Here is a 20224-nt window from a genome sequence, read left to right as displayed (position 1 = left end):
ATGGGTCTTGTTCTTGTCTCCATTCAGCAAGCCTGTGTCTTTTGGTTGGAGCATTTAATCCATTCACATTTAAGGTAGTTATCAATATGTATGTTCCTATTACCACTTTCTTAATTGTTTTGGGTGTTTTTGTAGGTGCTTTTCTTCTCTTGTGTTTCCATTAGAGAAGTTCCTTTAGCATTTGTTGTAGAGCTGGTTTGGTGGTGCTGAATTCTCTTAGCTTTTGCTTGTCTTTAAAGCTTTTGATTTCTCTGTTTAATCTGAATAAGATCCTTACCAGGTAGAGTAATCTTGGTTGTAGTTTCTTCCCTTTCATCACTTTAAATATATCGTGCCACTCCCTTATGGCTTGTAGAGTTTCTGCTGAGAAATCAGTGGTTAACCTTATGGGAGTTCCCTTGCATGTTATTTGTCATTTTTCGCTTGTTGCTTTTAATAATTTTTCTTTGTCTTTAATTGTTGTCAATTTGCTTACTGTGTGTCTCGGCGTGTTTCTCCTTGGGTTTATCCTGCCTGGGACTCTCTGCGCTTCCTGGACTTGGATGGCTATTTCCTCTCCCATGTTAGGGAAGTTTTCGACTATAATCTCTTCAAATATTTTCTCGGGTCCTTTCCCTCTCTCTTCTTCTGGGACCCCTATAATGCAAACATTGGTGCGCTTAGTGTTGTCCCAGAGGTTTCTTAGGCTGCCTGCATTTCTTTTCATTCTTTTTTCTTTATTCTGTTCTGTGGCAGTGATTTCCACCATTCTGTCTTCCAGGTCACTTATCCATTCATCTGCCTCAGTTATTCTCCTAACTGATTCCTTCTAGTGTATTTTTCATTTAAGTTATTGTATTGTTCATCTCTGTTTGTTTGTTCTTTAATTCTTCTAGGTCTTTGTTAAACATTTCTTGCATCTTCTTGATCTTTGCCTCCAATCATTCCCCAAGGTCCTGGATCATCTTCACTATTATTATTCTGAATTCTTTTTCTGGAAGGTTGCCTATCTCCACCTCATTTAGTTTTTTTTCTGGGGTTTTATCTTGTTCCTTCATCTGGGTACATAGTCTTCTGCCTTTTCATTTTGTCTATCTTTCTGTGAATGTGGTTTTCGTTCCACAGGCTGCAGGATTGTAGTTCTTCTTGCTTCTGCTGTCTGCCCTCTGAAAAGCCTCTTTTTCCTTGAATGTATGTGATAACATGGAAGTGGAGGGCTGCAGTTTCCACCTGAGCCATTCTTGACTAGCCTGAGAATGGACCATTCTACCCTCATTAAAATGATGGTTGCAGAACTTTTTCTTAATAAAAAGGGAGATATTATGCTTCACAGTTCAGAGGAGAAAAAACAATAACATTAACTTGTTTTTACTATAGGATCTTAATGTAAAACACGCATTGAAAAAAAGAGGGTGAGAACACAGGCAAATGAGCAGTTGCTTCTGGTTAGTCTCTTCAGTATTTGTTTTTGTCCAATTATATGTGCTTTTTGATAAATTCAAATGTCCCTACAAAGAGCGTGCATTACTTTTAAGATCAGAAAAAAAAATTGGTAAGGCTGGAAAAAATTGTTTTAATCAAATTCAAACAGAAGGTAAGCAGGGATAACAATATTAATCTTAGACAAACTAAATTCAAGGCAGGGGGGAAAAGTATGCTTTTAAGATAAAGGGAGCATTACATAATGGTAACAACCACTGCTAATAGTGAAGCCATTTAGATACAAATCTACAGTTGCCAAAGAAACTGACAACAAGATACAGAAATCAAACATTATTAGGAACACAGGAAGGAGTAGTCATTGTAGGAGGAGATGTTAAAACACCATTATCAAAAAGACTTAAAAAAATAAACTCATAGTCTAGCTAAACACACAAAGTTGATGTCTGGCAGGAATTCAATTTCATGATTATAGAGTAGGGGTATCTTTTCAAATGTGTATAGAACATATACAAAATTTGTTAATACTAGTCACAAAGAAAAAAAATGTTAACTTCCTCTTCCAGTTAAAGAGAAGACACTTCTAGCCTGGAGAAAATATAGAGGCTAGAGCTGGGGAAAGAAAACAGGGAAACAATATTAATGTAGACCACTCTGGGTTCCCCAGGTATCTCGGGGGACAGGGGAGGATGAATGGGAATTAACTTTATGATCAGACCGAAACAAATACCTCTTCCCTACTTTTTATCACCCATTAAACATCTTCATTTAGACCTGAAGTGTGAACCACTGAAATGGTACTTAACCCAGTGGGTCTCAAAGTGTGGTCCCTACACCAGCAGCATCACTGGAGAACTTGTGAGAAATGCACATTCTCAGACCCACCCCAGACCTCTTGATGCAGAACTTCCTCCAGGTCAGGGTTCCAGGAGGTTCTGATGTGAAAGCATCTGATGCTAAAGGTGTATATAAATACTCCAGCTCCCTCACCCTTGAGCAGGTCAACTCTTGAGGGGTGGGTTTTACGCTGGCTTTGCCTTCCCTTCCTTATCCTACTTCCCCACTCCTCTAATGATGCACTTTACCTCCCAAATAAACTAATGCACTCAAATCTCAGTTTCAGGGGCTGTTCTGGGGGAACCCACACTAAGACATCTACTGGAGACCCCCATTCTCACAGAGCTTGTGTTCTGGTTGAGACTGACCTATTCTTCCATTTCTTTCTCTTGGGCTGGGTCTGCTGAGATTTCCTCGGGGAAAGGAGCCCCACTGGTAGTGAGTCCTTACCCCAATTCAGTCCAGCACCTACTGTTTGCTTTCTTCTCTGGGTCTGCTAGCTCTTCTCTGCACCACCTCTGGTCACTTCGTTGCTTGCCCCCTGCTAGCCCTTTCCCAGCCCTATTCAGCTTCATCATTTACTCCCTGGCTAGGCTGTAACAGGGAAGAACAAATCTGACTCCATATTAGATCTGTTCCTTTTACTTTAACCTTTGTGCTCTGTTGCCTGTGTTTAGTCATGCTGGCTCTTCACCTTTTGTAAAAGAATGTTGTCTTTAGCCTGATATACAGGATAGCCTATTTTCAAGGCTCTGACCTTTAAGGGTATAACACTTTTCCACTCATGTAGTGATAAAGAGTTGCAGAACAGAATAACATTTGTCTTGGAGGTTTAGAGGAACATCCTGACCTGGCCTACGTGGACAACAGCAAGAACAAAGGATTCTGACACCGAGAAGTTTGCAACAAGTAATCATGGCCTTTTAAAGTGCTTTGCTGAAATCCTTCAAGGAGTTTGGGGGTTTTTTTGGCATGAGCCACCTGTCTCCTTGAATGGCCCTGCAATAAGCCTTTCCCTGCTCCAAACCCTGACATTTTGGGTTGTTTGGCCTCACTGTGTGTCGGGCACACGAACTTGTGTTCGGTAATAGGGTGAGACTCACAGAGGGCTGGCTACCAGACAGGCCCTGTGAAACCAAGTCCTGCCCGGTACTGGGAGTCCAGCTATGAAAGGCACAGCGATCTCATGTGCTATGTGCTACAGGAGGATACAGGGAGCTGAGGCAGCACAGAGCAAGGGTCTTAGGATGTCAGCAAAGGAATCTCCCAGGAAGTGACACATAGGGGACACCCGGGGGACGAGAGGGATTTAGCCAGCACATGGAGGGGGGAAGTAGGAGTCAGGATTCCCTGCAGAGGGTTTGGAAGTACTTCTGAAGCCAGAGGTCTGCAGGGGCACACAGAGAGGCTGCAGAGAAGGCCACTGTGAGCCATGACTTTGCCGGCTGACTTAGAGGCTTCAGGGAACTGAAAGAACCTCCTTCTCCCAAGAAGACTCTCCATGTAAGTTTTAAAATAAGGATGTGAAAAATCCAGCAAATGACCCATTAGTCCTCAGAATCTGGAGGCCCGGGAGATGGTGGTGCCCTGATGGGTGTAATGCTGGGTCCAGACCCACTCACACACTTCACTGCTAACCATCAGCTGGTCCAGAAGGGTCTGGGGGCTTCAACTCCTGGGCCGATGAAACGTGAGCTCATCGGAGCTGCTAAAGATACTCAGGTTTCCAACAGGACCCATGACGCCGTCCTGCCTCTTCCTCACCCTCTCCTGACCGGGGAGCACGGGGTAATCTTCTACTGATCACACCGAGAGCAAGGGGTTCAGCTTGCTCCTAATCTTTCAGTTGCTCAGAAGATAAGCCTCCTTGGCCTTAAGCATGCACACTGGCTGCCCTTCTTTGATGTCATCGGCTTGTGTGGGTTTCTCCCTGCAGTGAATTTTTTAGGCTGGGATCCAACACAAAGGTACAATTGGCCAAAGCAAGCCCCCTACCACCACTTTCACACTAGGCCTCCGTCTCCAAGGACTTCAAAGGAGTTCTGATATTGTCATATAACAAATACAAAAAGTATTTGTTATATTTTTTAATTGAGCCATCATTCCTAGTAGAACTGAACTCCTAAAGACCTGCAAACCCTGTGCATTTCTACCGACAGTCACTTTGGGCACAGTGGCCCAGAGGGGAATTCTCATGTATGATCAACAGTTCCCATCACAAGATAGAATTTCCCTTTTTCTTCTGCCTCTGGCGAAAGGACCAAGGAGATGCGATGGGGGGTGGGGATCGCGGAGGAATTCAGCTCTTCAGTGTCATCTGCTTTCGGTAACAGGAAGAGGGGAAATGAGTCCAGACACATAACCAGTAGTTTATTCTTCAGAGCCCTAGAGAACTCAAGGACTAATTAACTAGTGTTTACCTGGATTTCTTCCCCCCAAACAGCCCCCCATTCTCCAGCTATGCCCCAGGGACAGGAGACAAAGTCACTTGGGCTCAGGATGGAATGAAAGTGACCCTTCCCCCCGCTCACATCGTGTGCTTGCACTGTCTTCTCCAACAATTGCATGCAGGTTGGCGGCCCCCATACCTTCATCACTGTTGTCATCCACCAGGATGATTTCCTTCAGCAGGTGGGTCGGTGTGTGGTTGACCGCGCTGTGAACTGACCGCAGGATCACCGACAGGGCCTCGTTCACGAAGATAAATATGATGGATATCTGGGGCAGCTCCTCGGAGAACTTCAGCTCCTTACACCTGGGGGAAGACAGCAGGGGACAGCAGAGTCAGAGGAAGGAGCAAAGCACAGGCATTGCAGCTGTACACGGTAAGGCCGTCAGCCCAATCCTGGTACACGTCCTCCCAAGGTGAGAATCGTTGGTTCCCTCTTGGCCTCTCTGGGCTAATATCTGAGAATAAAACCTAAGGAGGAGACAGTTAAGAAATCCAGCTCCACTTCTCCCAAATGTACCACCCCACAGGAAGGAGGAGCATTAGTCTTGGGCACACATCGCCAGTCTCCCAGGCTGCCACGTCCACACACACCCCCGGTCTCACTTCAGAGCACACCTGCCCGACTTCCCACTCCAGGCTCCCGCATTTCCTTCCTCAGAGCCCACTTTGCTGCCTTCTGGGCAACTGCCTCACCCCCATCACTTCTCATCCAGAGGCAGCTGGGAGATGATGTATAAATACCCCAGCTCCCTCAGCCCTTGAGGTGGTTGACTCTGAGGGGTGGGTTTTACACTGGCTCCCAGAGTTTCCCCCAGCGGGATTAAGCTCCATCACCCACGGTAGCAAGCTGCATAACACCCTCTTTGGGGGACACCTTCCCTTCTCAGTCCTACTTCCCCTTAGTGGTGCCCTTTTCACTGCCCATATAAACGAATGCACTCAAATCTTTGTTTCAGGGTCTGCTTCCGGGAGAACCCAAACTAAGACATCTATCGGACCTACCCAGTACCCAGCACTGTACAGGAGACCTTTGCTCTCATGGAGCTTACACTCTGGGAAAAGACATGAAACACACATGAAATGTATCATCATCAAGGAAGAGGGGCCTCTACCTGCTAGGACCGTGCTGCCTGACACACCCTGACTCTTCTTGCAAGCGTTCCTAGAATCTCCCTGGGGACTAGAAATGTGACCACCTGCCTAAGAGGTCCTCCCTTCTAATATCCAGCAACTCCCCCATACCTGAAGACAGGGTGAAAGAGAAGAATGCTTTTCATCCAGGCTGGACTCAGGGGCGTAGGGCTTGGGCCTCCCTGGGGGCGCCCAGTGATGTAAGAGGTGACTGGTACCCAGGGAACCGGCTCTGCATGACTCAGTGATGGAAGCACCAGCACTCTGGCCTGGGGAATGTGGTTTTATGCATAGTCTGAGCCGCATCAGAAATACCAAGTGCCAACAGAGCAGAATGGAATACAGAGCTAGCGCATTTCAATGCATCCCCCGCCTCTCTGTGTGAGACTGTACGGTATACGGCACAATGCGTTCCAGAGCAAAACAGAGGGAATGGAGTGAAAGGGAAGCAGCACTGAAGAGACAGCAAGAAATACAGCTGTTTTTTTATGCTGAACAGCTTGGGCTGTGTTGGGCCATATTAATCATGTAGGCAATTTTCAAAAGAAAATAAAGTTTTGTTACAATATACATTTGTGTCTCCTAGAGGAGACCATCCAGGGATCCACTGATCATGCAGCCTCATTTTTACCTCGATGTTGTAAATTCACTTCTGGGGGCTGCCGAGGAGATTAGAATGGTTATTGATGGGCTCACAGGCAGTTGGCGGGGATCATCTCATTTACTGCGTGGTGAGCCGGGGGAGGAGGGTGCATCCCGGAAGGTCCCTCGGAGCCTCCCTGACAGGGCCGGCAGCCATCCTGAACCTGGCAGGCTAGCAGCTGCTCCTCAACATACACGCGAGCACCCCGCCCGTACACACGTACCTACTCTGACATGCACTCCTGGGCCTGGTTTCCTTCTTTCTTTCTTTCTTTTCTGGCTGCACCACTCGGCATTTGGGATCTTAGTTCCCTGACCAGGGATCGAACCCGTGCCCCCTGTATTGGAAGCGGGGAGTCTTAACCACTGGACCACCAAGGAAGTCTCAGGGCCTTTTGTTTTTAAACAGATTCTGGCCCTTGAAATTAAGAAGACAAAAAGGCCAAACTGCATCGTACCAGCACCGTCTTCTCCAGCTACAGGCAATGGGGTCAGGCTGCCATTAACGCTGAGTGCTGGGTTAAGCCTCTTGGCCGGAGAAGGCAATTCCCTCTGCTGAGATGGGAATCATGGGCCCCCGGTCCTGCCCCTTCACGGTCGAGGTGGCCATTCAGTAAATCATGGGGGAATCTCAAAAGCAAGAAGCTCTCTGCCACACATTGAACCTGTCACCCTGGGCACAGTGCTCATGTTTTTTTCATCTCTAAAACTGTCAAAATACTCCTCACTGTATTTAGTTCTAGGTGCCTGGCTAAGGTCCTCATAAGGATCAGGTGAGACCAGCCTTTGAGAGCCCTGGGAAAATGCAATGTACCAACCGATAGAAAGACCAGCCTGCCTGCCCGGCCCCTCCATCCTCCCTCCTGCCTCCTCTGATCCCTTTTGTAGATTTCCCATTACCATGGGCCAGGCTTCCAGAGTTTTCACTCAACCCAGACCCTGCAGGACCCACCCAGGACTCTGCTCCCTCAAAGGGCTTGGGCTCCAACCTCGCCCAGCTCACAGCGATTCACCTTTCCTGTGCCCAACGTCTCAGGGGTTCCCAATAGGCAGACAACAGGAATACGGTCATTATGAAAATCAACATGGTTTTGTTGATCTCGAGAGGCAGACTCTATCTTAAAAAAATCTCTAAGCCTGGCTTATGGCCTGATATGCAGGAGCGGCCACAGTATGCTGGACAGATAGAAAACTGAGGCCGTAAACACCTGCTGTAAAGAGGAGACATACACTGAAACATACATTACTTCCGATCAGACACCCAATGCCCAAGGCAGCAGGTGAGTGCGGGAAGGGAGATTAAGGATGGATGATGAAAAGGAAACAGGGAGGCCACACAGGCCTTAGAAATACTAGAGACTGAACAGAGGAAGAGAACAGGTACGGCTCCTGCCCCTGGAGTTGATGCTGGACCAATCCTCCCTGTGGCCTGATGATGCTCAGATGGTGCTTCCAAACCACACAGATCTGGGTATCCCACACCCTGCAGACTAGGGCTGACGTGAAAGAAGCATCCCCCCCACCATTTCCGAGTTCCTGCAGAGCTGACCAGGTGGACGGTGCTCAGTGCCAAGGTGCTGTGCAATGGCCCACAGGCAGGCAGATTTTGGGAAGGGAGCCGTCAGCTCAGCTCAGCATCCAGCCTTGTCTTTATATCATGGAACATACAGAATCAGATATGTTTCCTGCCTCCCCGACTGCAAAATCCAGGTGAATGAGAGAAACCCGGAAGGTCGTGTGGATAAAAGAACAGGTTCCAGATTTGAAAGATACCTGGGGAGAGGCCGGCAGGCCACAGAAAATGCAAAATAACTAAAAATCCACAGGGCTTTGTGTGTGTTCTCTAGAAACAGACTCAGAGATGGGTCCCAGAAATCACACATTTGCTTTCAATAACTAGTCAGTAAGAAATAAAAAATCTTGGGACTTCCCCGGTGGCGCAGTGGTTAATAATCCACCCGCCAATGCAGGCGACACGGATTCGAGCCCTGGTCCGGGAAGATCCCACATGCCACAGAGCAACTAAGCCCGTGCGCCACAACTACTGAGACCGCGTGCCACAACTACTGAAGCCCGTGCACCTAGAGTCCGTGCTCCACAATAAAAGAAGCCACCACAGTGAGAAGCCCGCGCACCACAATTAGAGAAAGCCCACGCGCAGCAATGAAGACCCAACGCAGTCATAAATAAATACATTTATAAAAGAAAGGAAAGAAACAATCTTTTGTCTGAAAGGTAATGGTTGGCGGGAAAGCTATCTCAAGGTCTGGGTCAATTCCAATCAAAGCTCCAGGCCAGGAGGGGAGCTACAAAGAAATTCAAGACCAGGTTCCTCTCCTCAAAGGGCTAACAAGGGACCAGATTCTGTGAAGCTGTCCTCACAGAGAAAAGATGGCAGAGACCAATAACCAACCACGTGACGTCTCTTAGACACCTTACCACTGTCCATCTGTCTATCTGTCCGGGAGGCCTTCTTTCTTGAACTCCGGAACTGCCTAAGAGTAACCACTGTCCCCCCTCCCTCATCCTGATCACCCCGGAGTCACTGGCATTGACTTCACTTAGCACCAAAAGTGCCCATGCTCTTCCTTCACTGATGCTGAGTAAGAAGAGTTTGGGAGACTGGGCCGCCTCTGGGAACGCACTAGAGTCAAGTGCCACGATCAAGGGTCAAGGTCTCCAGCAGGGAAGAAATCAAAGCCCAAAGAGACGCCCACATCCTCTCAGAAGCAGAGCCCTGCCCACGAACACCTCTGAGGGAAACAAGTTCTATGACCCCAATGTGATACAGGTAAGAGGTATCAAAACACACTTGTGACCCAGTCTGCCAACCTGGAAACAGAAAGAGGACCCCAGGGCTTCCCAGGTGGCTCAGTGGTTGCGAGTTCACCTGCCGATGCAGGGGACACGGGTTTGTGCCCCGGTCCGGGAAGATCCCACATGCCGCAGAGCGGCTGGGCCCGTGAGCCATGGCCGCTGAGCCTGCGCGTCCGGAGCCTGTGCTCCGCAACGGGAGAGGCCACAACAGTGAGAGGCCTGCGTACCACAAAAAACAAAAACAAAAAAAAAGAGGACCCCATAAGATCCCCATCATTGTAAAAATATTTAGATGCAACCTCTAGGAGACTCAGAAGATCACAGATAATAATGTTGATAATAATAACCAACACTTCATAGTACAGGTGCCAAAAACTGCTGGAAGCTTCCCTGTGCTGTACTATCTCATTTAGCATGAACAACAATCCTATAAGGTAGGCAGTATTTTCATCCTCGTTTCACAGCTGAGGAAACTGGGGCACAGAGAGGTGAAGTCACTTGCCCTAAGTCACACAGCAAGTCTGAAATGCTGCAGGGGTGCCTGGACGTGAACATCACCATCTGACTTTTAGACTCTTGCAAACGCCCCTGCGTGCCCAAGGCAGGGTGTGGTAGCTACAAGAGACAAGTCTGTACACAATTTCCAGCCCAGCCCCTTCCTAGCTGGGGGGCCTTGGCTAACTTGTTTGGTCTCTCTGAGCCTCAGCTTCCTTTTCTCTGCCCTAAAAGTCCCAACGAGGTGGCGGTCCTCCGTGGCCAGCTGCACCATACCCAAGGGCTGCTGGGGACACAGTGCAGACCAGGAGAGGTCCCTTCAAGTGGGACAGGTGAGCAGAAGCCAGCTTCATCATCCCCGGGGGTTGATAAGGCTGGTGGGAATGTGGGCAAATCTCCTAGTGTTCTGGCTACGAATCTGGGCAAGGGGCCAATTGAGTGCTGGTCTCCGAGGAGTTATCAAAGTCTTTTAACTGAAGACCCCAAGCAAAGGGAGGCCACGTCTGCTCTCAGCCACGCCAGGACATTGCCAAGGTTCCGCTGCTTATGAACGACTTCTGTCCTCATGCACTCAGGCCCATCTCTGTGGGTCCCCACCAGCCCTCAGGGCAGAGGCAGGGAACCCCAGGACCTATAAGGCTGGGTGTGCAGGGTGCACATGTGTGTGCTCAGGACAGCAGGTGGGGCTGTCCCGAGGGCCTGAGCCCAGGCTCCAGTCCTTGCCCCTGGTCCCCCTCCTGGTCATCAGCTCCTGGGGTCTCACCTAAGGTGAGGGCTCCCCTTCACTGAGCCTACCTGGTTTCTCTGTCACTCGTCTCACGTGGCCCATCACTGTGCAGCCAACCTGCAGGGCCTTCCTAGCTGCTCGCCTCAGCTCTGGCTCCCCAGTGCAACAATGCCCTTCAGTCTCTGCCCCACTGTCTTCCTGACCCTAGTGAAGGGACCAACTCCAAGCACTGTCCGAGCACTAATCCCGCTGTCAGTAACGAGAGTCTTGGGTTTGATGGCTAAAACGCACTCAACACGCTGACAAGGCAGTGCAACGCAAGGCGGCAAACACTATACAGTCATCCGTCGGGATCCACGGGGGATCGGTCCCAGGACCCCTGCAGAAAGCAAACCCCGCAGATGCTCGAGTCCCTTATGTAAAATGCGCAGTACAGCTGGCCCTCCGTATCCGCGGATTCAGCCAACTGCGGATCCAAATCTACCGCTGGTTGACTCTGCAGATGTGGGACCCGTGGACACGGAGGGGCAACTAGACCTACACCAGATGTGACACATAAGTTGAGACGGGTCAGGAGGGCAGAGAAGATGAGCTATGCGCTGGGTTTGAAAGATGGATCGACGGATGACACTTGCTTGGTCAAGAACAGAGGGAGAGGCAGGCGATCAGCACTTCTGAGCACACAGAGGCACTAGGGCTCCCTTCCTCTCTTCCAACGCCTTCCAGAAGAGAACTGTCCAAGCTTGCTTAGAGCTGGGGCGCCAAAGTGCCAAGTTGTGCAACCAGAGACTCATACGGGGCTCTGCAAATTCCTACCAGGCTGATTCCTTTTTCATTTTCAAGGTGCTCCAAAAACATGTGTAAGGTCATCAAAAAACATTAATAAAGGTTCTACAGAGTCCGTGCTGCCTCAGTGGCAGGCCTCTCCACCAACCTTTCTGAGTTCGGGAAGGCAATGTGGAGGAAAATGAGAGGGAGGGAAGTGTGGGGCGTCAAACAGAATAGGCACTTTGAGTCATCAAACCCCACCTTGCCATCCCAAGAGCAGCTGTGCTCCAATGAGAAAACCCTTGAGAATTGTGACAGGCACGCAACAGGCACATCTTCACCTCTACTCCTCCCACTGCTGAGGGCAGATGTGGGAGCAAGGATTCCCAGCATCACATCCACACGACATCCAATCCACCTCTAAATGGACGGTCCAGGTCCTTGGGTACCTACCCTTTAAATACTGATCGTGCTCTACATATGCGAGCAAACCTGGAAAGTACCCCCGTTCCCCCCTGCACTTCCAAACCTGCCAGCTCCCCCCGCTGTGCCGGCACATGCTTCCTTGGCTTGGCCAGACCCTCACTGGTCAGCATCTGTCACACTCCACATATAGCCCAAAGCCCACACTCTCAAACTGAGAGCCAAAAGGGCTCTGTTCCCAAGAAAGCGTTAGTGTGGCCCAGCCACTTAGGAAGGGGATTCATTTTTCAAATAGTGGTATCCAGTTGCCAGGTAGAAGGAACCAGAAAGGAAAGGCGAGTGCGTGGAAGAGTCGCCTCTTGGCTGCTGCCTGAATTCCACGTGGCCACAGACACTGAGAGCACACGCTGAATCACAGGCGTGGCTACGGTGCACGTCAATCCAAGGTATCCCAAGCCATGGGTCAGGCCCTACCAAGAACAGAAATGAGCTCCTCCTTGGAAGCCCTATGCAGATAGGCCACCATTCTTTTTTTTTAATACATTTATTTATTTTATTTATTTATTTTTGGCTGCATTGGGTCTTCATTGCTGTGCGCATGGGCTTTCTCTAGTTGCAGCGAGCGGGGGCTACTCTTCATTGCAGTGCACTGCGGTGGCTTCTCTTGTAGCGGAGCACGGGCTCTAGGCGCACGGGCTCCAGTAGTTGTGGCTCGCGGGCTCAGTAGTTGTGGCTCGCGGGCTCTAGAGCGCAGAAGGCCACCACTCTTGAGCTCGGACATGGTCATGACCATTAACCCCATGCGTGCTGACTGACATAAAACAGCAGGATACACCACACGTTTTCTAGGGCGCACCACGTCCAACAACCTCACCTTTTCTTCAACCAAGAAATAAACTCCTCCCTCCTCTCTCTGTCTCCCTGTGGACACAGGGCCAGATTATGAAATCAGATCACCAAGCAAGTCTAACTGCCCATGATGGTTAATTTTATGTGACAACTGGCTAAGCCACGGTACCCAGATATTTGGTCAAACGTTATTCTAGGTGTTTCTGTGAAGGTATTTTTAGATGTGATTAACATTCAGATCAGTAGGCTTGGAGTAAAGTAGATTACCCTTCAACCTGTGGGGGAGCCTCATCCAATCAGTTGAAAGCTTTAAGAGAAAAAAGACAGAGAGCCCCTGAGGAAGAGGGAATTCTGCCAGCAGACTGCCTTTGGACCCAAGCTGCAGCATTAACTCCTCCCTGGGTCTCATGGCTGCTGGTGAGCCTTGCAGATTTTGGACATGTCAGCCTCCACAATTACGTAAGCCAAAGTCCTTAAAATAAATCTCTCTTGCTTTCCATCTATGTACCTATCTATGTCTCTATCTATCATCTATCTATATCTTATGTACAGATATCTTTATCACCCATCTGTATGTTATCTATATCCCATTTATGTCTTAGATACCCTATCTTATCTCTATAGATAGAGATAGATAGCTAGATGGATGGATAGATGGATGGCTGGATAGATAGATAGATAGATAGATAGATAGATAGATAGATAGATAGATAGATAGATAGATGGACGGATGGGTGGGTGGGTGGGTGGGTAGATGGATGGATGGATGGATGGATGGATGGATGGATAGATGAATAGATGGATAGATAGATAGATAGATAGATGGGTGGGTGGGTGGATAGGTAGGTTGGTAGATAGATAGATAGATAGGTGGGTGGATAGATAGATGGATGGATGGGTGTGGGGGGTAGATGGATGGATGGATGGATGGATGGATGGATGGATAGATAGATAGATAGATAGATAGATAGATAGATAGATAGATGGGTGGGTGGGTGGGTGGGTGGATAGGTAGGTAGGTAGATAGATAAATAGATAGATAGATGGATGGATGGATGGGTGTGGGGGGTAGATGCATGGATGGATGGATGGATGGATGGATAGATAGATAGATAGATGGGGGGGTGGGTGGGTGGATAGGTAGGTAGGTAGGTAGGTAGGTAGATAGATAGATAGATAGATAGATAGATAGATAGATAGATAGATAGCTATCCTATTAGTTCCATTTCTCTGGAGGACCCTCACTGATACACTGCCCTGTAGTTTGGAAGAAAAGGTTATACCAAATTGAGGTGTCATGTCTCATTAGAACCCTGTCATTCCAATCTCTCCTTCCGGTCACAGCCTCAGACACCACCCAGGACAGCCAGGGAGCTTCTGACCCATAACGAGAGACGCCCAGAAGGACCACCTAGTCTGGCAGTGGAATTAGCCCGAAGCTCCCATGGCCTTTCCTGGACCCCATCACTGCGCAGAGCTGCTGCACCTCAAACATCTCTACCTTCCACAGTCACAGCCTCCCTTCCTTCCAGTTCTCCCCACCTTGCATCCCCAAACCAGCCACTCTTCAACCTCAATGAGACCTCCCGGTCCTGGGCCACTCTGTTTCCACTCAGTGTATCAGCTCTGCCCTCGCCTGGCCAAGATCTTCCCTTCACCCTTGCCTTCGTCCCACCCTTTCTCCCTTGGCCTTCTTTCCCACCAGCCCTGAAGAACCCCAGCTGGGGTTCACTCGTCCATCTAACTTTCCTCCGCTTCACACACACTGCTGACACTGCAAGAAAAAGTCCCACCACTGCAGTGGTGACAAGACAAATCCAAGGTCCCCAGACCCCGTGAAGCCCTGGGAGCTGCCCCGCACCCTTCTTTTCGAGGCTTTTCAGAACTCTCAATTCCCCCATCCCCACCCCGATCTCTACTCCCTACTCTTCCCATTTTCCTCGAGCCAACCTCTCTCTTGCAGGTACCTCCTACTCCACAGGGGGAATCAAGGTCACCAGCAGCAACTTCCAAGTGTGGTCTCAGGCCTGTGGCAGCAGCAGCAGTAGCAGCAGCATCCCCCAGCAGCCTGTTAAAAATGCACCAACTTGGTCCACCCGGACCCACTGGCTCAGAGTCCCTTAGCAAGTTCTGCAGGTGGCTTCTCCGCACCACGTGGAAATGTGAGAAGCACTTCCCGAGTCCCCCTCACCACCTAAAAGCTTATCAACCTCTGAACTCAGCCTTGAAGGAGGCAGCCTCAGGAGGTCAAAGGTAACCCCCCCTCCTCTGTGCTGTGGATTCCCCAGCCTCCTCCCATCCAAACGCCTTGCTTCACCCATTATTCTCTCTCCTCCAGTTTCACTCTTCTTCCACTGACTTTTTCCACTCAAGGAAGGGACTCAAGTCTCTCCCATTTACATCCAAAAAATCCCTTGCCCCACAGCCTTAATCAGCCTCTTCTCCTTGTCTGCGCTCCCTGACTTCCCCCTTTATCTGTCATTCGTCCCTCACTAGACCATCATTTGCCTCCTAGTTACCTTATTCTGCTAAAACTGCTCTTGTTAGTTTCCAGTGACATCTATGTGGCCCGGACCAATGGAAATTTCCCAACCTCATCCCAGCTGACGATCCTTTCTGCAGTGTTCAACACGGTTGCCTCTCTCCTTACATAAACAGTATTTACTCCTGGATCCTGGCACCCTCGCCATCTCCTCATCCCCACCTCTGCTTTTTCTCCCACTGGAGATCTGTCCTGGCCACTTGTTTATTTCACAGGTTGCCCTTCTGTGCTAATCCTCCAAATTCCAAAATTCCTCAAGGCTCCTTCTTCTGCCCTCTCCTATTCTCACCTGATCAACTCTTTCTGGGTGATCTCATCCAATTCTACAACTCCAACCACGATGCCAGCAACTTCCAAACCCCCATCTCTAGTCTGGATGCTTCACGCTTCTGCTTCCCACTGGGCATCTCCACTTGGACGTCTCACCAGCATCTCAAATGCAGCATACCTAAAACCGACACTTGCTCCCTCTGCACCTTCCTGTCTTCATTGGAGGCCACCACTCTTTCTCTTCAGGAGTCAAGTCAAAATCATGTCCCGTTCAACATGTCACCAAGTCCTAAAGATTCTACCATCTTTAGCATCTCTTTAGGACACTCCCCTCCACCCCCATTTCTACTGCCACACCTCCACTCCACATCATTCCCCCTAGATGACACCCAAAGCCACCTAACCGGCCCCTGGCCTCCAGTCTGTCCACCTGCAGCCTTCTGTGGGTTGGTATCCATCCACCTCACTGCGGCTAGCATGATCTCTCTAAGATGCAAATGTGGTCATGTCACTCTTCCATTTCCACTATCCCCTTGGCTCTCTGTAGCTTTCAGAATTAGCTTCAGACTTCTTTGCTTGGCACCCACATTCAGCCCCAGCTCATCTCTCCAACCTCATCTCCTCCCTGTTGTTTCCCCCAGGAACTGTAAACTATTTGTATTTCCCAGAACCGGAAACGCTGCCTCTCAATTCACACACCTTTCTCTCTCTCTAAAGTGCCCTTCCTTCTGCCTAACCTGTCCTCCTCCCTCAGCCCAGCTCCAGGCAGCTCTCCCAGACCCCCAACAGGATGTCATGCCCCTGTCCTTTGTCACTTTCTCTCCCTCTGCATGCTGTCAGCCTGACACTCTTCACTCTGTCCTCTCCCAGTGCGGGGCAGCCAGTGGGTCTTCTTTCTTTTTTGTTTCCCCAGAACCCAGAACAATACTTGGCAGATAAATGGTTACTGAATGAACAAATAAAAAGCCAAAGTCCTCCTATCTTCCCAATTTATTCCCTCCGCTCTTCTTATGATCAAAGGCATCACTTATCTCCTCCCGCAATTATAACTTCAGTGATGGCACCTCAACACTTAAAAGATACCATTCTGAACACAACTGTCTCCCTTGATTTACTAATCAGAGCTCAAATTCTAAAGGCTGCTTGGGTCAAGTGCATTAACCAGCCCCAAACTCTCTTTTTTTCTTCCCTCCTTATCAAGCCTCGCCTATAGTCCTAAGAAAGAGTGCTATCATTTTTAGCAACAGCAAACCTTGCAAAAGGAGATATGAGGCTGAATAAATGAGATGTATGAGGCCCCTCTTTTGGATCTCTCCTCATTAGGGAAAATGCACACTTTTCTGAGTGGTTTAATTTCCTCTGGCTGAGCTCAGTTCATCCAGGAAGAAGCAGCACACCTCATTAGTTCAGTTTCCACACAGAGCAGTCTCCGAGATGAACTGCCTACCCCACCAATTGAGTCTGCACCCATCCTGCCTATCAGTTGTATTGGGGCAATTTTCATGAATCAAGATTCAGCCTGCTCCATGCATGGCATGGGTTCCTACCTTGGGGTCCAGGGAGGCCCAGGAAAAGCTCCAGAAATTGGATGCAAGATGTTGTGGGTGTAGGAGGATTTGTTTTTTCGGGGCTCCATCGGCTTCCCACAGGAGCGCCATGGGAGGGGAGGAACCCAGGCCATACAGCCAGCGAGGACCATTGTCAGTTGCAGCCCCACACCCTGGTCAAGACCAGTGCCAGACTCACACCCTGTTTTCAAGCACCGTGGGGTAAACAAAGCTCTATGCTTCCCCTGCCAGCCTGGTTCCTGTAAACATTTATTTTGGAATAGTCCTCAAACCACCTTTGATTTTTGGACTGAATACTGACTGGCTCCATGGCTTCCTGGGAAGTCTCTTTCACTGAGTTGTGAAGAGTTGCTTTTCCAAGGACAGGGCAATTGTCTTTAGCCAGAAAATCCATGAGACTCAGCACTGCTTGGCCAGATGTCACTATGCCAGTTTCAAGACATAGTAGGAGGTCCTGACGTGGGCAAAGAAACCCTACCTGTCTCTCTCTATCTTCAGAAGTTTTTTTTTTTTTCATTAAGTGAAAATGGTTGATTCACCATCTTTAACCCTCAGTTCCAAACACAGTCTCCTGCTTTGTGCAGCACTGCTTTCCCTAAAAGGAAGGGGGAACCACACACATATAGGGCTGGGGCAGGGGCAGGGGCATCCTTCAGATTCTCAGCCTAAGAGATGAATCTGCCTGAGTATGATGTAGCTTATCTTGCTGTCTTCAACTGAAGGGAACAGAAAAAGAAAAGAAAAACCCTCGAGTTCTATTAAGCAGTGGCTCAGGAGGAGAATTTCTAAAAACAATTAAGGATAAATTAATGCAGACAGTTTCAGGCCACAGCTAAGAAAGCCTCAGGGCACTTAAGACACAGGAAATACTGCCTAAGTTACTCATACATAGTATTTATCCTATAAGCTTTCTAAAGTGAGCAGGGACAGCCCCGACTGCTGCAGGAGGGACAAAAATACATACATTAGGAAATGACGCAGATTGGAAATAATAAATAGCGGTGTTCCAAAGCCCAGAGGATCCAAAATTTGGTCAAAAAGATTCTTTATAGAAATTGAAGGCCATACAACACTCTGTTCTCAGCCAGTCCCCCCTCTCTCCACCCCCAGCCCCTCACAAAATGCCAATCTGGTTCTAAAGGTTGCTACCCTGTCACTTCAGCACAGCAACGAGAAACATATTACCAAACGAGCTATTTTTCCTTTTAATGTTCAAGCCAAACTGCCCAGTCACGCCTATCTTTTTATAGACACTGACCCTGAAAACACTTGTGTTTATTCCTGCATCTGGGCCATCCTTGGCATTACTGTTGTTACTTCTTTCCCCCCAATTTTAAAAACTGAAGTGTAGTTGATTTATAATGTTGGGCTAGTTGCAGGTATACAGCAAAGTGATTCGGTTATATATATATATTTTCAGATTCTTTTCCATTTTAGGTTATTATAAGACATTGAATACAGTTCCCTGTGTTATACAGTAGGTCTTTGTCATTTATCTATTGTATATATGGGAGTGTGTATCTGTTCATCCCAAACCCCTAACTCATTATTGTTGTTGCTTCTGTTGTTGTTACCTCCATCCATAACGTCTTCCCCAAAGACTGGCCCTCCTTACTCTGAGTCAAATCTGACACACCAGCCCCTCCAGGTCTCGCTTAGTCCTAACCTGGCCATGCCTGTCTTCCTGGACAGAAAATGCCTTCTCTCTCTCTGGACCACTAAAGCAATTCAGCAGATCCCCAGTCCTTCATCCCTCAAGGTATGCAGGTCCTTTGCCACATGATTCTGAAGTTCTCACTAAAGAGGCGAAGTCTATTTCCGCACTCATTGGATCTGGGCTCAGCCCCATGACCTGTTTTGACTAGCAGGACAAGGTGAAGTGCTTGTGCCAGCTCCAAGCATGAGCCTCAAGAGAGGGTCTCATGCCTTTGTCCATCACCTGAGAAGCCCTGGGCTGGCTCTCTGGTCCCAGATGAGGATGGAAGCTGGGTGGTAAGAAAGTGACATACCGCACAGGACAGTCATGCATGGGTGAGCCCAGCCAATGCAGCTGCTCGCCACACCAAGAACTTTCCAGGGCATACATTATCTAATCACTTTTCACCATGAGCCAGTCATGTGGGTATCCCCATTTTGCTGATGAGGGAAATGAGGCTCAGAGTCACAAGCCCAAAGGCAGGTGAGTGGCAGACAGAGCGAGGCTTTCAACCCAGATCCACCTGACTGCAAAGCCCCCTGTCTTATCCTCTGCAAAAAGAAATGACTTTTCAAGGAGGGTCTGGGTGGAGGGATTTTGATGGCTTCTGTTTCTTCCTTTATATTCCACACCAAACATAACTTTAAAAATACTATGAATGTTACTTTTTGAAAGGTTTTTACGGAAATCATTTTAGCACTTAACACATGATTTCAGCATTGACCTGAAAGAGTAAACAGGTAAGAATAAACAACAAAGCCATTGAGGGGAAAAGGGTACTAAGGAAACCTAGAGACATACATGATATTAAAATCCAATATGATGTTAAAACCCAGAGACATACATGATGTTAAAAGCTAATATAATGTAATCAATAACAAGTTGATTGACAAGTGAAACAGAACTAAGAGACCAGGAACAAAGCTGATCTTATAGAATGTATGCCAAGAACGCACCACACCAAAGGGTAGGGGAAGAATCATTCAAAAAATGTGCTGGGACTACTGGCTCCCTATTGGGTAAAATTGTGAGAGTGTCCCCTCCAAACACACCGCAAAATACATTTTAGATAGATAAAACAGTTAAATTGAGAACTCAAAATACAAGGAAAGTAAAATAAAATTGAAAATGAATATTCATACAAACTCCAGATATTAAAGAATCAACAGTTTGATAATAATTGCAAACCTCTGATTATCAAAAGTAATAAAATTAAGACAACAGCAAAGTACCAAAAAATTTTACAGCAATTACAAAAGAGTAAAAGATAATGAAAACCCAAAGCACACAATTAGGTAAATAAAAAAAAAACATGAACACAAAACTCAGAGAACAAAAGAAACAAATACACATGAGAAGAGGTGGACCCTCAAGAGTAATAAGAGAAATTCAAAGTAAAACAATAATGAAATGTCATTTTGCCTCTGGGTGGTGAAATAATCAATAATTTTTTCTTGCTTCTTTACACATTTTCTGTTCTTATTTTTTATAGTGAGTGAACATAACACAGAAAAACACATCAGTTTAAATTAATGCATGATGACAGAACCATACTGCAAAATTAAAGGGAATAGCAGTGCTTGGCTAC

At 48.0% G+C, this 20224-nt stretch overlaps 1 protein-coding gene across 1 annotated transcript in view; it reads right to left on the bottom strand.

The window, feature by feature from the left end:
- GALNT17 (polypeptide N-acetylgalactosaminyltransferase 17) overlaps positions 1-6594 on the bottom strand; it is a 197057-nt gene extending 190463 nt beyond the window's left edge. Inside the window, exons 1-2 of the mRNA XM_089896587.1 lie at positions 6536-6594; positions 4845-5011 (exon numbers count right to left, since the gene is read on the bottom strand). Coding sequence (XP_089752713.1) covers positions 4845-5011; positions 6536-6594 — 226 coding nt within the window. The remainder of the gene's footprint in view (positions 1-4844; positions 5012-6535) is intronic.
- Between the last annotated feature and the right edge of the window lie 13630 nt (positions 6595-20224).

This window comes from Delphinapterus leucas, chromosome 15, assembly GCF_059928025.1.
Source record: "Delphinapterus leucas isolate spDelLeu-1000000601 "Yukka" chromosome 15, BTC_Dleu_Yukka2, whole genome shotgun sequence".
In the NCBI taxonomy this organism is placed as follows: Eukaryota; Metazoa; Chordata; class Mammalia; order Artiodactyla; family Monodontidae; genus Delphinapterus; species Delphinapterus leucas.
The sequence above is the reverse complement of the archived record's forward strand: the minus strand, read 5'-3'. Positions and strand labels throughout refer to the sequence as shown.